This window comes from Procambarus clarkii, chromosome 84 (assembly GCF_040958095.1).
Source record: "Procambarus clarkii isolate CNS0578487 chromosome 84, FALCON_Pclarkii_2.0, whole genome shotgun sequence".
In the NCBI taxonomy this organism is placed as follows: Eukaryota; Metazoa; Arthropoda; class Malacostraca; order Decapoda; family Cambaridae; genus Procambarus; species Procambarus clarkii.
The window spans coordinates 19992383-20008853 of NC_091233.1; the positions used below are offsets into that span (position 1 = coordinate 19992383).

The following is a 16471-nucleotide window of genomic DNA, read 5'->3' on the forward strand; positions in this document are numbered from 1 at the left end:
ATCCGAGCGTGTGTGTGTAGAGGAGACGCAAAATGTCCGCCACGAGCAATATGTGTTACTGGTTTACTTCAGAAAAATATTTTTTGTGAAATCAGAGACATAATGTATACGTGCACTTGCATGCATCATGCTCCGGTTAACTGAGCAACTTGTCCTCTCACAAAGAACGTCGCTTTTCGCTCGTTTGCGTTACATACGGCCAAGAATTGTCGTAATAGAAAATGGAAGCGGCTGGCGAAAGTAAAGTACTGTCCCGTTTTCTGTTTTGGGTCCTCTGCTAGGTTAGGACAAGGGCACATTAAACTGACCGTTTACTTGACGTTGGCAAACCTTAGGAGGACGGACTGAACTGAGGGGGGGGGGGGGTTGGATTCTTGGGGCGACAGACCTTTATCTGTAGCACTGGTCAGCGACGTCCGGTCACAACAAAATGGTCCCGAGTTTGACTCCCGCACAAGGACAAAGATATTTGGGCACATTTCCTCTTACCTGATGCCTCTGTGTTCCTAGCAGTAAGTAGGTACCTCGGGATTAGCCAACTGTTCTGGGTTGCAGCCTGGGGAAGCTCAGTAGCTGGTCTAGGGGAATGGGGGGGGACTCGGAAGGGCCCAACAAGCGTCCCCAACAATGGGAGAACAATCAAGGCTTCGGTAACAATTATCCCAAATTAATGAGCCATTTGAGGTCAAATTTAACCCGAGATGATTGGGTGTTTACATTTATATACATTTTTTCTCCTTCCAGTTTTAGTCAATGCTTAGAATTCTTCGTTCAATGTGTATATCGCTTAGAATTTTCTCTTCACTGGGTATATCACTCGTAATTCTGTTCAATGTGACTATTTCTTGGCTGTGTTGTAATTGGTGTATTTAGACGCAGCTGTAACTGGAGAAGCTCAGGCCATGATCCTTCAAGTAAACTGTATACAGTTGTGAGGGTAATGATTTATATAGAAGTATAGATGCTAGTTTATTGGACATCCACAAGTTATTGCTAGCCACGCTCTGTCTATAGAGCTGTGTTAGGTATCATGTTAGCATACAAGAGAAAATGTAACAAACAATATCATATATTCAGTTACCAATGACAGGTTTGGTACTAACTGGTTCTTGCCTATAGTTCTGGGACACACAAACTGGTTCTTGCCTATAGTTCTGGGACACACAAACTGGTTCTTGCCTATAGTTCTGGGACACACAAACTGGTTCTTGCCTATAGTTCTGGGACACACAAACTGGTTCTTGCCTATAGTTCTGGGACACACTAACTGGTTCTTGCCTATAGTTCTGGGACACACAAACTGGTTCTTGCCTATAGTTTTGGGACACACAAACTGGTTCTTGCCTATAGTTCTGGGACACACAAACTGGTTCTTGCCTATAGTTTTGGGACACACAAACTGGTTCTTGCCTATAGTTTTGGGACACACAAACTGGTCTCGTCCTGTAGATTTGTGACTAACTGGTCCTATATACACCTAAACAGCCCATCCTCATGTTTAGGTAGTATTTATAGTAACGATGACGACGACAGTATATATACCGACTTACAACGAAAGTATAAATCGGAACTATTGAGTTAGACAAACAGAAAAACTATTTATTACTTGTAGTGCTTTGACAAACTAACCTAACCTAACCTTCCTAGGCCTAATACACGATATGTGAGGCCTAATATAGTACATATTTGTGCTATACTAGGCCAAGGAACATTTAAATTTGTTTTTTAGCTTTATTTTTTTTAAAGAATTCCTTACTAGTCAGTATCTAGTTATCTTACTATCTAAAAACTTAGTACGTACGAATTCGTGACTATTGACGATTGTCTCAATAAGTATTATCTTAACAGTAGGATGGGTTGGCTTAAAGCACACTTAATAATTAGAAACATATGAACACTTATGTGTTAAGCTCATGTGTGACTAGTATTTTCATGCGTATTATTAACAAAGTATTATTATACAGTTCTAATTCACTTTTAATGCACATATACATTTCTAAACATAGTGAGATGTATGTATCCATGTATACTTCTGAGCACAATTTTAGCTATTGTGTATTTTTTTAGCAAATAATATATATATTTACATTTTAGACATAAATTAGATAAATTATGCGTATACATTTTTTTCTGTCAATTTTGTGCGTGACGCAATGATGAAGTGACAGACTTGATAACTTTGCTTATGACTTGTTTTGTGCGTCACACGCAGTCTTGATTATATTTATTATCACTTGATTGTTGCGTCACACAATTTTGATTAATTTCCTTATCTCTTGATTACTGCGTCACGCACACTCTTGACTGCCTTTCTTAAGTGACACTGATAGCCAACACAGACCTGCGAGCCATTTAAAGTGGGTAGTTTAAGAAAAACACTTTTTAATATATTTTTATGATTAATGACTTTCTGTTATGTAAGTCAACGGAATAAAGTTTGTATAAATGTCAGTATTAATCATTAGTTTGTTGGTACAATACACAATCACTAAACACTAATTACAATGATAAGTATTCACGTTGTCAAGGACTTAGGCTTGTATCCAGGGGTACTTAGGCTTGTATCCAGGGGTACTTAGGCTTGTATCCAGGGGTACTTAGGCTTGTATCCAGGAGCTAGATTCACGAAAGAACTTACGCAAGCACTTACGAACGTGTTCATCTTTCCTCAATCTTTGACGGCTTTGGTTACATTTATTAAACAGTTTACAAGCATGAAAACTTGCCAATCAACTGTTGTTATTGTTATAAACAGCCTCCTGGTGCTTCGGAGCTCATTAACTGTTTAATAATTGTAAACAAAGCCGCCAAAGATTGAGAAAAGATGTACAGGTTCGTAAGTGTTTGCGTAAGTGCTTTCGTGAATCTGGCCCCAGGTTCCCTTAGTACGAACTACTGAGCTTCTCCAACATTCAGCCCACAACAGTTGCGTAAGTCGCAGGTACCTAATTACTGCTGGGTGAACGGGTGTATTAGGTGAAAGGAAACTTGGCTAGGCATTTCTGTTCCGCTCGGGGGGATCGAAGCCGTGTGAGTCATAATGTTGACATTCTGCTGTCAGCAGGTAACATGGACTCAGCTAAATGGGACGTAGATGCTGTTCTCACTGTCGTGGGCGGAGCCTCTGCGGGCGTCCCACCCGCCGCCCACGCTCTCATCCACGCCCTCTTCACCCGTCGAGAACGGCCGACCAGCGCCAGCCACGGGGCGGAGGTCGATCATATCCTCGTAGATGTGGTCTTCGGGGTGGTCGTGGTTCTGTTCGTCGTTGTTCCGGGAGTCTTTGAGAGACATGGGGATTGACCCCGATATCGGGTCGTGAAGATCCGTGTCCTTGTTACCTTTCATCTTCTTGATCACCAGCCCTGCTATCATGATGGTGACGAACGCAGCAGCAATTATAGCCCCGACAGTGACCACAATATGCTTTGTGTTAACAAGAACTAACGAAGTTTGTGCGTCTTCGATTACCTTGTGTGTTTTCCTGCAGTCCTCCGTGGTGGTGCATTCGTCAACGTCATGTATATTTTCTGAGGAGCTGGCTGACGTTGAGTGAACTTGAGGGGAGACTCTTACCGTCGTGGGAGGGTTAATGTCATCGTCAGTTGACTTAACTGGTGGTGCTGTTGGTGGTGAAGGCTCTGGCGGCGGCGGGGGCGGTCTTGTCGGTGGTGGTTGTTGTGGTGGCCGTGTAGGAAGCGGGTAGTGGCTGGGGTTACAGTTGACAGCATAATGTAGGGAGCCTGTGACGTAGACGTCGAAAGTGTTGGCTCTGTATGTGTTATGCACACTTCCCCACTGTTGCCCATCAATATAGACTTTATATAACACATTAAAATTCGGGTCGGACATCATCTGTACATGGTACCACTTGTTTGGTTGCTTGAGCACATTCCTGCCAATATTAATTATCGTAGGGCTTTTCTGGGTCCATGTGATTTTTATTTGCAAGTTCGTGAAGGTTGTACTGGGACTGAGGAAGAAGGAGAAGAAAGGATAATTGTTGTACGTAACAAGACACTTTTCAGCGTCTCGGGAGGCCAAGGCAAAGGTCTGGCAGCCGTAGTTATCATGTAGTATGAAGTTGCACCATTGTTGTGAGGCGGCTGGCACCACCACCACCACAGTGAACAAGAGCACCACACCCACCCCAAGCTGGAGCACTGACGTCATCCTTCTCATGGTGACCCTCCGTCGTCACCACGGACAGTGACCTCACTCACCACGGACAGTGACCTCACTCACCACGGACAGTGACCTCACTCACCACGGACAGTGACCTCACTCACCACTGTATATATTACACAACTGTGCTATAACAAGTTCGCTGCCTCCAAGAGTCGTCACAGGGACCTCTCACTTATGGTCGTCACTGCCAGTCACTCACGGGTCACGACCTGGTCCTGGGGGGTCGTCGGGACCGTCGTGGGTGTGTGCGACCTCCACTATGACCGAGGTGGGAGTGCTGGTGAGATTGCCACAGTGCCAGGCTGGGCCACGCCTCAAGAATATTCTCGCCAGTAGTAAACATCCTGTAGCTGCTTTTTTGCTGCTTGATAAGCTCCTTGAGGAATTGTCAACACGAGCGACCACCAGCCAGTGTTCAGGTCTACTGCACACTGTTGGGATATGTATGAAAGATTGGTCTGAAACACATTACTGGTCCTCTAGTATATACAACTAAATCACACTTTTGCAATATAACAATTTCATTGGTTAATTTAAATGTAAAAAATGACGTATGGTATCATTGACGAAGTTTCTACATTGTCTATAAATATATCTACATATAGTGTACTATTGGTATGTGTATCTATGTGTACTGCCGATATGTGTATCAATGTGTACTACTGATATGCGTATCCATGTGTACTACTGGTATATGTATCTATGTGACTTACTGACATGTGTAGCTGTGTGTGCTACTGGTATGTATCTGTGTACTACTACATATATACAGTACTACTGCTGTATATATGTGTACTTGTATATGTATCTATGTGTACTACTGGTCGCACTTTTAGCTTCTGTTGACTTCCAGTTAATTGGTATTATTTATGTTTAAGTTTTAGGCCTATACATTAGATAAATCACATATATTCATCTTCGCTTCTGTCAGTCTTGAACACAGTCACTTGATTACTGCGTCACGCACAATCTTACCTAACTCAGTCACTTGATTACTGCGTCACGCAGTCTTGCTTACCTTTCTTATCTCGCAAATAAACACCGAGACTTGAGAGCTGTTTAAAAATGCAGTCAAGTTTTGTATTATATTTTTTCTAGTGGTTTGTAACTTTCTTTTATGTAAGTGGTGAAGTATATATAAATATCAGTATTATTCATTAGTTTGTTGACACACTGCACTGCCAACACACTTGTCAGTTAGAAAGGCGGAGTCCAAGAGCTAACAGCTCGATTCTGCAGGCACAAATAGTAAATACATTACAGTGAGGGGCCACTATGTAGTCATTCTCCTGCCAGCAAGCAATATGGATCAGCCGTTTTAATATTGTCTTACGTCAGCATGGTGCCCAAGCCGACGTAGAGGCTGTTCTCACTGTCGTGGGCGGAGCCTTTGCGGGCGTCCCACCCGCCGCCCACACTCGCATCCACGCCCTCTTCACCCGTCGAGAACGGCCGGACAGCGCCAGCCACGGGGTGGAGGTCGTTCATGTCCTCGTAGATGTGGTCTTCGGGGTCGTCGACGTCGTCGTAGTTGTCTTCGTTGGAGTTCTGGTAACCGCTGAAAGACAGAGGGAATGACCCAGTTTCCTGGTCAATAAGATTCGTATTCATTTCTTTTCTCTTCCTCGCCTTGATCACCAGTGTTGCAATGATGATGGTGACGACTGCAGCAGCAATAACCCCGACAGTGACCACTATATACCAGGGTAGACCAAGAACTAACCTGGTTGTCGCCTCCATGGTGCCGTTTTCTGGTTTACTGGAGTCCTCCGTAGTGGAATGTTCTTCAGCGGCTTCTTCGTTTTCTGTGGTGTCTGCTGGCGGGGGAACTTTAGGGAAGCTAAAGTCCACCCCCGGAAGGTTGGATGCATCGTCAGTAGACTGAACTGGAGATGGTGTCGTTGGTGGTGAAAGCGCTGCTGGAGCTGGTGGTGTCGAACGTGGAGGAGGATAGTCACTAGGGTTACAGTTGATAGCATAGAATGGTGAGCCTCTGGTGTAGATATCGAATGTGTGAGCACGGAATGTTGAAATCAGACTTCGCCGTTCTTGCCCATCAATGTTGACGTAATACTTCACATTAACAAAAGACTTGTCCGACGTCATCTGTATACGGTACCACTTGTTTGGTTGATCCAGCACATTATTGCCAATATAGATTGTTATAGGCGATGCCAGGTGCCATGTTAGTTTTATTGTCAAGGACACGAATGTTGGTCCAGGTCTGAGGTAGAAGGAGAATTTAGGAGAGTTTAAGGTCGCAACCTTGCACTCCCCCCCAGCTGGAGAGGCCAGGATGTAGGTCTGGCAGCCGTAGTTTTCGTGACGCTCACCTCTGCAGGAGTCCCGTGAGGCGGCTGGCACCACCACCACCACAGTGAACAAGAGCACCACACCCACCCCAAGCTGGAGCACTGACGTCATCCTTCTCATAGTGACCGTCCGTCTTCACCACGGACAGTGACCTCACTCACCACGGACAGTGACCTCACTCACCACGGACAGTGACCTCACTCACCACGGACAGTGACCTCACTCACCACGGACAGTGACCTCACTCACCACGGACAGTGACCTCACTCACCACTGTATATATTACACAACTGTGCTATAACAAGTTCGTTGCCTCCAAGAGTCGTCACAGGGACCTCTCACTTATGGTCGTCACTGCCAGTCACTCACGAGTCACGACCTGGTCCTGGGGGGTCGTCGGGACCGTCGTGGGCTGTGTAATCTTCACTAAGACCAAGATAGGTGTGTTGGTGAGAGTGCCACAGTGCCAGGCAGGGCCACTCATCAAGAACAATCTCGCTAGCAGGTCACATCCTGTAGATGTTTTGCTGCTTCATAATCTCCTTGAGGAATTGTCAACACGAGCGACCACCAGCCAGTTTTCGGGTCTACTGCACACTGTTGGGATATATATGAAAGATTGGTCTGAAACACATTACTGGCCCTCTAGTATATACAACTAAATCACACTTTTACTATAAAACAATTTCATTGGATAATTTAAATGTAAAAAATGACGTATGGTATTATTAACGTGACGTATTCCTACATTTACTTCCTATAAATATCTGTACACATAGTGTACTACTGATATGTATATGAACGTGTATTACTGGTATGTGTATATATGTGTAGTAGTAGGCATCCATCAGTCTCAGGAGACTGTGGAGTTGTGCTCTGGTTGTCGGTCTGGAGTGGCCTCTCCAGGGCGCAAAGCCTGGGTAGGTTGATACGAAATGAATTTTCAATTCATTCGTATATTATACATATGCTACTGGTATATGTTTCTATGTGTACTACTGGTATATGTATATATGTGTACTACTGGTCGCAGTTTTAGCTCCTGTTGATTTCTAGCTAATTGGCATTATTTATGTTAAGTTTTAGGCCTATTCACGAGAGAAATAACATATTTTCATCTTTGCTGTTAATCTTCTACACAGTCACATGATTACTGCGTCACGCACAGTCTTGCTTACCTTTCTCATCACGCAAATAGACAATGCCAAGACTTGGGAGCTGTTTAAAAAGCAGTTAATTTCGAATTATACGTTTTTCTGGTGGTTTTTAACTCTCCTTCATGTAAGTGATTATGTATGTATAAATGTCAGTATTAATCATTAGTTTGTTGACACACTGCACTGCCAACACACTTGGCAGTTAGAAAGGCGGGTCCAAGAGCTAACAGCTCGATTCTGCAGGCATATATAGTAAATACATTACAGTGAGGGGCCACTATGTTGGTCGTTCTCCTGCCAGCAAGCAACATGGATCAGCCGTTTTAATATTGTCTTATGTCAGCATGGCGCCCAAGCCGACGTAGAGGCTGTTCTCACTGTCGTGGGCGGAGCCTTTGCGGGCGTCCCACCCGCCGCCCACACTCACATCCACGCCCTCTTCACCCGTCGAGAACGGCCGGACAGCGCCAGCCACGGGGTGGAGGTCGTTCATGTCCTCGTAGATGTGGTCTTCGGGGTCGTCAACGTCGTCGTAGTTGTCTTCCTTGGAGTTCTGGGAGCCGCTGAAAGACAGAGGGAATGACCCAGTTTCCTGGTCAATAAGATTCGTATTCTTTTCTTTTCTCTTCCTCGCCTTGATCACCAGTGTTGCAATGATGATGGTGAAGACTGCAGCAGCAATAACCCCGACAATGACCACTATATACCAGGGTAGACCAAGAACTAACCTGGTTGTCTCGTTGAGGCCGTTTTCTGGTTTACTGGAGTCCTCCATTGAGGAATGTTCTTCGGCGGCTATTCCGTTTTCTGTGGTATTTGCTGGTGGGGAAACTTTAGGGAAGCTTAAGTCCACCTCCGGAAGGTAGACTGCATCGTCAGTAGACTGAACTGGAGATGGTGTTGTTGGTGGTGAATTAGCTGGTGGTGGTGGTGTTGGTGTAGGCCGTGGAGGAGGGTAGTCACTAGGGTCACATTCGGGAGCATAGAATGGTGAGCCTCTGGTGTAGATATCGAATGTGTGAGCACGGAGTGTTGAAGACAGTCTTCCCCGTTCTTGCCCATCAATGTTGACGTAATACTTCACATTAACATAAGACTTGTCCGACGTCAACTGTATACGGTACCACCTGTCTGGTTGATCCAGCACATCCCTGCCAATATAGATTGTTTTAGAGGATGCCATGTGCCATGTTAGTTTTATTGTCAAGGACACGAATGTTGGTCCAGGTCTGAGGTAGAAGGAGTATTTAGGAGAGTTTAAAGTCGCAATCTTGCACTCCCCCCCAGCTGGAGAGGCCAGGATGTAGGTCTGGCAGCCGTAGTTTTCGTGTCGCTCACCTCTGCAGAAGTCCTGTGAGGCGGCTGGCACCACCACCACCACAGTGAACAAGAGCACCACACCCACCCCAAGCTGGAGCACTGACGTCATCCTTCTTATGGTGACCCTCCGTCGTCACCACGGACAGTGACCTCACTCACCACGGACAGTGACCTCACTCACCACGGACAGCGACCTCACTCACCACGGACAGTGACCTCACTCACCACGGACAGTGACCTCACTCACCACTGTATATATTACACAACTGTGCTATAACAAGTTCGCTGCCTCCAAGAGTCGTCACAGGGACCTCTCACTTATGGTCGTCACTGCCAGTCACTCACGGGTCACGACCTGGTCCTGGGGGGTCGTCGGGACCGTCGTGGGTGTGTGTGACCTTCACTCTGACCAAGATGGGAGTGCTGGTGAGAGTGCCACAGTGCCAGGCTGGGCCACGCCTCAAGAACCCACTCACCGGTCGACCACATCCTGTAGCTGTTTTTTGTTTTGCTGCTTGATAATCTCCTTGAGGAGTTGTCAACACGAGCGACCACCAGCCAGTGTTCAGGTCTACTGCACACTGTTGGGATATGTATGAAATATTGGTCTGAAACACATGACTGGTCCTCTAGTATATACAACTAAATCACACTTTTGCAATAAAAATAATTCTTTTGATAATTTAAAGGTCAAAAAAAGACGTATAGTATTGACGAAGTTTCTACATTTACTTCCAATAAATATATCTACATATAGTGTACTACTGGTATGTGTATCTATGTAACCGACTGATATGTGTATCTGTGTGTGCTACTGGTATATGTATCTGTGTACTACTGGTATGTGTATATATATGTGTACTTGTATATGTATCAATGTGTACTATTGGTATATATATCAATGTGTACTACTTGTATATGTATCAATGTGTACTACTGGTATATGGAAGTCAACTCCTGTTGACTTCCAGCTAATTGGCATTATTTATTTTTACGTTTTAGGCCTATAAATTAGATAAATCACATATATACATCTTCGCTTATATCAGTCTTGAACTCAATCACTTGATTACTGCGTCACGCACAGTCTTGCTTACCTTTCTTATCTCGCAAATAAACACCGAGACTTGAGAGCTGTTTTAAAATGCAGTCAAGTTTCGAATTATATTTTTCCTAGTGGTTTGTAACTTTCTTTTATGTAAGTGATGAAGTATATATAAATATCAGTATTATTCATTAGTTTGTTGACACTGCACTGCTAACACACTTGATAGTTAGAAAGGCGGGGTCCAAGAGCTAACAGCTCGATTCTGCAGCCATAAATAGTAAATACATTACAGTGAGGGGCCACTATGTTGTCATTCTCCTGCCAGCAAGCAACATGGATCAGGTGTTTAATATTGTCTTACGTCAGCATGGCGCCCAAGCCGACGTAGAGGCTGTTCTCACTGTCGTGGGCGGAGCCTTTGCGGGCGTTCCATCCGCCGCCCACACTCGCATCCACGCCCTCTTCACCCGTCGAGAACGGACGAACAGCGCCAGCCATGGGGTGGAGGTCGTTCATGTCCTCGTAGATGTGGTCTTCGGGGTCGTCGACGTCGTCGTAGTTGTCTTCGTTGGAGTTCTGGGAACCGCTGAAAGACAGAGGGAATGACCCAGTTTCCTGGTCAATAAGATTCGTATTCATTTCTTTTCTCTTCCTCGCCTTGATCACCAGTGTTGCAATGATGATGGTGACGACTGCAGCAGCAATAACCCCGACAATGACCACTATATACCAGGGTAGACCAAGAACTAACCTGGTTGTCGCCTCCATGGTGCCGTTTTCTGGTTTACTGGAGTCCTCCGTAGTGGAATGTTCTTCGGCGGCTTCTTCGTTTTCTGTGGTGTTTGCAGGCGGGGGAACTTTAGGGAAGCTTAAGTCCACCCCCGGAAGGTTGGATGCATCGTCAGTAGACTGAACTGGAGATGGTGTTGTTGGTGGTGAAGGCGCTGCTGGTGGTGGTGTTGGTGTAGGCCGTGGAGGAGGGTAGTCACTAGGGTCACAGTCGCGAGCATAGTATGGTGAGCCAGTGACGTAGATATCGAAAGTGTTGGCACTGAATAATATTGACCGCAGCTTTCGCCGTTCTTGCCCATCAACATAGACGTAATACGTCTCATCAATAAGAGATGTGTGCGACGTCATCTGTATACGGTACCACTTGTTTGATTGATCCAGCACATCCCTGCCTATGTAAATTGTCTCAGTCACTCCCAACCTCCATGTGAGTATCACTTGCAAGGACGTGAAGGTTGGGCCGGGTCTGAGGTAGAAGGAGAAGTCAGGAGAACCAAACGTCGCAAACTGACACTTGCCACTGTCTGGAGTGGCTAGGATGAGGGTCTGACAGCCGTAGTTATCATGAAGCCTTTTGTTACACCATTGTTGTGAGGCGGCTGGCACCACCACCTCCACAGTGAACAAGAGCACCACACCCACCCCAAGCTGGAGCACTGACGTCATCCTTCTCATGGTGACCCTCCGTCGTCACCACGGACAGTGACCTCACTCACCACGGACAGTGACCTCACTCACCACGGACAGTGACCTCACTCACTACGGACAGTGACCTCACTCACCACTGTATATATTACACAACTGTGCTATAACAAGTTCGCTGCCTCCAAGAGTCGTCACAGGGACCTCTCACTTATGGTCGTCACTGCCAGTTACTCACGGGTCACGACCTGGTCCTGGGGGGTCGTCGGGACCGTCGTGGGTGTGTGTGACCTCCACTATCACCAAGAGTAGTGTGTCTCAGAGTATTCTCCATACCACAGTGTCACACTGCCCACGCGCCTCGTGAGCTTTCACTGGGGGCCGAACATCCTGGCCAAGTAGGTGTTGTCGTTCTCTAAAAAGAAAACAAATCGTAAAAGAAATGGAGCTTGTGGCGTCCTGTCCTAAGGCTCACATTCGTCTGAGAAGTTACGACACGTATTTTCCAAGAGATAATTACACTAGAAGGTGTGTGTGTGTGTAATTATCTAAGTGTAGTTACAGGATGAGAGCTATGCTCGTGGTGTCCTGTCTTCCCAGTACTCTTTGTCATATAACGCTTTGAAATTGTTGTGTTATTCGTGCCTGCAGGATCGTGCTGTTAGCTCTTGGACCCCGCCTTTCTAATCGTCGGTTGTCTAATGTACTGACTCGACTTATTTTTTTCCCTATCATATCTTCTACATATTTCATACGTACAACCACGCAAGCACGCACTAGGTGAGTACACATACACAAGGGGTCCGGGTTCGATTCCTTGCCGAGGCAGAAACAGAAAGTAGTCTCCGTGGTGTAGTGGTAAGACACTCGCCTGGCGTTTCGCGAACGCTTTGTCCTGGGTTCGTATCCTGGCCGGGGAAGATTGACTGGGCGCAAATCCTTAACTGTAGCCTCTGTTTAACCCAACAGTAAAATGGGTACTTGGTTGTTAAACTATTTTGCGGGTCGTATTCCGGGGAACATAGGATTATATATATATATATATATATATATATATATATATATATATATATATATATATATATATATATATATATATATATATATTGTTACGATAATCTCCTTCAAGAGAGATTTGGCCTGCTCATGGCCAAATGGTCATGCTCATGTACTGCTTCAGTATATCTACAACATCTAGATACAACAAGCAAGTGTAGTACATATTTAGTCAACTACGTTTTGCCAGGCGTAAACACATCACACTCGCTCTCCACCTCCCCCCCCCCCTCGTCGCCGATCACCAAACTACCATTTCCAGCCTGCCCGCTTCTGATTGGTGAATCGACGTCTGCACCACTGCACTTCTGTACCTCAGCGCCATCTACCTAGCCGATGTCTGGGCCTGCACCAGCCATTGGAGTTAGAATATTCTGTGCTCTCAAGCTGAAACAACCATCTGATATACGCTCTGTCTATTAGTGGATGTTCTCAGCCAGCGCTTTATTCTCAGCATCTGTTAATTTCATTTTGCCTTTATCCATTTTAGAGTAACGTCACCACTATATTATTTTATGTTATTTTTTTAATCTTGTGAGTTTGCACTGTACATAGCCAAGGAATTGTCTTACTCATATTTTGTTTTAAATTTTATTTAAGTTTCATTGTTCATACTATTTGTTTTGCCTTTGCTACAGGACACAACAGCTACGCAGTCATCTTTTTTTTTTTTTTTAAATGTGATAGGCATTGACACCAGCCATTGGGAGGACTGCCGAACACCACTTCTTTTTTCCATCATATACACACATATATATATATATATATATATATATATATATATATATATATATATATATATATATATATATATATATATGATATAGAATCCCGCAGGTACTATTCTGTCAGATGTGCCAATCTCGCATTAATAAAAGAGAAAGCAAAATAAAATAGAGCTGCTGAGTCCTTTACGGTGTACCAATTGCGGGCAAAAAACAATGAAAACAACAAGACAAGACAATGAAAACTTTAAATATTTAATATAACAAAAAATGACTTTAATTATACACAAAATAATAAGAAACAATGACAAAAAAAACCATTGACCACTTGACTTTACACAAGTATATAAACACACACAAAATATACACAAAATATAAACATAAAATACACAAAATATAAATCAGTGAATTTACGTTACTGACAAAAGGTGAATGTGAGACTTTATAGAATGTGCTCTGAACGTCAGTCGTCACCCGTTCGTGAGAACGTCAAGGTATAGGACACGTGTGAGCTGTGAGAGAGCACGAGATGGTGTCTGATTGACCAGATTAGAGAGAGAGAGAGAGAGAGAAGATTAAGCCACCCAAAAGGTGGCTTGGGCATGAATAGCCCATAAGTGGTGGCCCTTTTGAGCCATTTCCAGTATCAAAAGATGATACTGGAGATCTGTGGAGGTGCGACTGCACCCTGCGTGACGGGAGATGTCTCCCGTCTTGACCAGATTGATTGATTGATGAAGATTAAGCCACGCAAAAGGTGGCACGGGCATGAATAGCCCGTAAGTGGTGGCCCTTTTGAGCCATTACCAGTATCATTAGATGATACTGGAGATCTGTGGAGGTGCGACTGCACCCTGCGTGACGGGAGATGTCTCCCGATTGACCAAGTGATTGATTGATTGATGAAGATTAAGCCAGCCAAAAGGTGGCACGGGCATGAATAGCCCGTAAGTGGTGGCCCTTTTGAGCCATTACCTGTATCAAGAGCTGATACTGGAGATCTGTGGAGGTGCGACTGCACCCTACGAATAGGTCGTGACCTCTCGAATGTGTCCAAGATTGATGAAGATTAAGCCACCCAAAAGGTGGCACGGGCATGAATATCCCGTAACATTGACCAGGCCGCCGGCAGGGCTTATATATGGGCGGTGACGTCACACTGGCGCGGAGCTGGGTCGTAGTCGAGGAACCCGCAATGTAGGTAGTAGTTTGCTGGGGGTAAATTGGAGCCCGCGAGTCCTTTCATGGGAGGTAGGGAGGTGGAAGTAGGAGAGGCTAGACAATACTTTTTGCCACGTATTGTTGGCAATTCTTGTTGTTGATGGGTAATGTTGCAGAATACAACAACAGAATACAACAAGTCAAGCCTTGGCCTCGGGCCGGGCTTGGGGAGTAGAAGAACTCCCAGAACCCCATCAACCAGGTATCAACCAGAATACAACAGAATTGAAAACGAAAGGAACAGGCAGAATCCACTGCTATGCAGGGGATAACAGTAACAATAATTAAAAAAAATGGACAGTTTCATTCACCTTGATGCACCTGTTCACCTAGCAGTAAATAAGTTAATGGGAGTTAGACAGCTGTTATGGGCTACTTCCTGGGGATGTGTGTGCATGTATCGGAGAAATATATGTAGAAGACAAAATAATACACGTTAGAAAGGCGGATCCCAAGAGCTAATAGCTCGATTCTGCAGATACACCTGGTAAACACACACATGACGCCCCCCCCCCCACAACACAGGTGTGGACTGACAGGTGTTGGCTGTGTTTCAGGAGATCGAGCTTGATGTGAGCGACGTCCCCGACCTTCCGACGCCCGAGCCTTCACCTGTGTTTGAGGTGAGTAGTGTCTGCCTGTTGGCGCCGGGGGAGGCTGTCTGCTGGCGCCGGGGAGGGGTGGGAGGCTGTCTGCTGGCGCCGGGGAGGGTGGGAGGGTGTCTTCTGGCGTCGGGGAGGGTGGGAGGCTGTCTGCTGGCGCCGGGGAGGGTGGGAGGCTGGCGCCGGGGAGGGTGGAAGGCTGTCTTCTGGCGCCGGGGAGGGTGGGAGGCTGTCTGCTGGCGCCGGGGAGGGTGGGAGGCTGGCGCCGGGGAGGGTGGGAGGCTGTCTGCTGGCGCTGGGGGAGGCTGTCTGCTGGCGCCTGGGGAGGGTGTCTGTTGGCGCCGGGGAGGGGTGGGAGGCTGTCTGCTGGCGCCGGGGAGGGTGGGAGGCTGTCTTCTGGCGCCGGGGAGGGTGGGAGGCTGTCATCTGGCGCCGGGGAGGGTGGGAGGCTGTCTTCTGGCGCCGGGGAGGGTGGGAGGCTGTCTTCTGGCGCCGGGGAGGGTGGGAGGCTATCTTCTGGCGCCGGGGAGGGTGGGAGGCTGTCTTCTGGCGCCGGGGAGGGTGGGAGGCTGTCTTCTGGCGCCGGGGAGGGTGGGAGGCTGTCATCTGGCGCCGGGGAGGGTGGGAGGCTGTCATCTGGCGCCGGGGAGGGTGGGATGCTGTCTTCTGGCGCCGGGGAGGGTGGGAGGCTGTCATCTGGCGCCGGGGAGGGTGGGAGGCTGTCTTCTGGCGCCGGGGAGGGTGGGAGGCTGTCTTCTGGCGCCGGGGAGGGTGGGAGGCTGTCATCTGGCGCCGGGGAGGGTGGGAGGCTGTCTTCTGGCGCCGGGGAGGGTGGGAGGCTGTCTTCTGGCGCCGGGGAGGGTGGGAGGCTGTCATCTGGCGCCGGGGAGGGTGGAAGGATAGGGGAGGGGGTTCTACCGGCGCCATGGATGGTGTGACGGCACCCTCTGGCGCCAGGAAGGGTTGAAAGATGCCTGGTGGTTCCAGGATGGATGGGAGGGTGTCTGCTGGCGCTGGGAAGGATGGTAGACCCCCTACTGTCGCCATGGAAGGTGCATGGATGCCTATTGGCGCCAGGGAGTGGTGGGTGAGTCTGCTGGCGCCAGTGATTAAGTAGCGGTAGTAATTTGAAAGAGAAGAGAGGAACAACCACAGAAGCAGGGAGCATATATCGACGTGACGAAAGAAGAAATTACAATAAAATCTTAAAAAAAGTGGAGGAAATGAGGTAGAAAGAGAAGGGTGAATATACAGAGGAAGAGAAGAGAGGAGAGAGAGAGGAGGAGCAAGAGGATGTTTATACTGGGTGACCAGCCGGATGTTTGGGCTGGGGAGGATGTGCATCCTTCGCGGGTGTTTCTGGGGAGATTTGACGTCGTTTGGGGGAGAAAAGATGGGAAAGTTAGG

At 46.8% G+C, this 16471-nt stretch overlaps 3 protein-coding genes across 4 annotated transcripts in view; 1 reads left to right on the forward strand and 2 right to left on the reverse strand.

Moving 5' to 3' along the window:
- dlg1 (discs large 1) overlaps positions 1-16471 on the forward strand; it is a gene marked incomplete in the record, with an annotated part of 879898 nt that overhangs the window by 524443 nt on the left and 338984 nt on the right.
- On the reverse strand, positions 957-10216 carry LOC138358564 (uncharacterized). 2 transcript variants are annotated; one of them, XM_069316599.1, is made up of 3 exons: positions 10076-10216; positions 7680-9559; positions 957-7098 (listed from the first exon to the last, which is right to left on the reverse strand). In XM_069316599.1, exon 3 carries the CDS (start codon positions 6619-6621, stop codon positions 5518-5520), a length of 1104 nt encoding a protein of 367 aa, XP_069172700.1. In that variant the 5' UTR covers positions 6622-7098; positions 7680-9559; positions 10076-10216; the 3' UTR covers positions 957-5517. The 2 variants fall into 2 exon arrangements, with proteins under 2 accessions (XP_069172700.1, XP_069172698.1); XM_069316597.1 differs by lacking the exon at positions 7680-9559 and having other exon boundaries at positions 10076-10212.
- Positions 9686-11493, reverse strand: LOC138358565 (uncharacterized). Its single transcript, XM_069316600.1, has 2 exons — positions 10778-11493; positions 9686-10612 (listed from the first exon to the last, which is right to left on the reverse strand). Exons 1-2 carry the CDS (start codon positions 11491-11493, stop codon positions 10384-10386), a joined length of 945 nt encoding a protein of 314 aa, XP_069172701.1. The 3' UTR covers positions 9686-10383.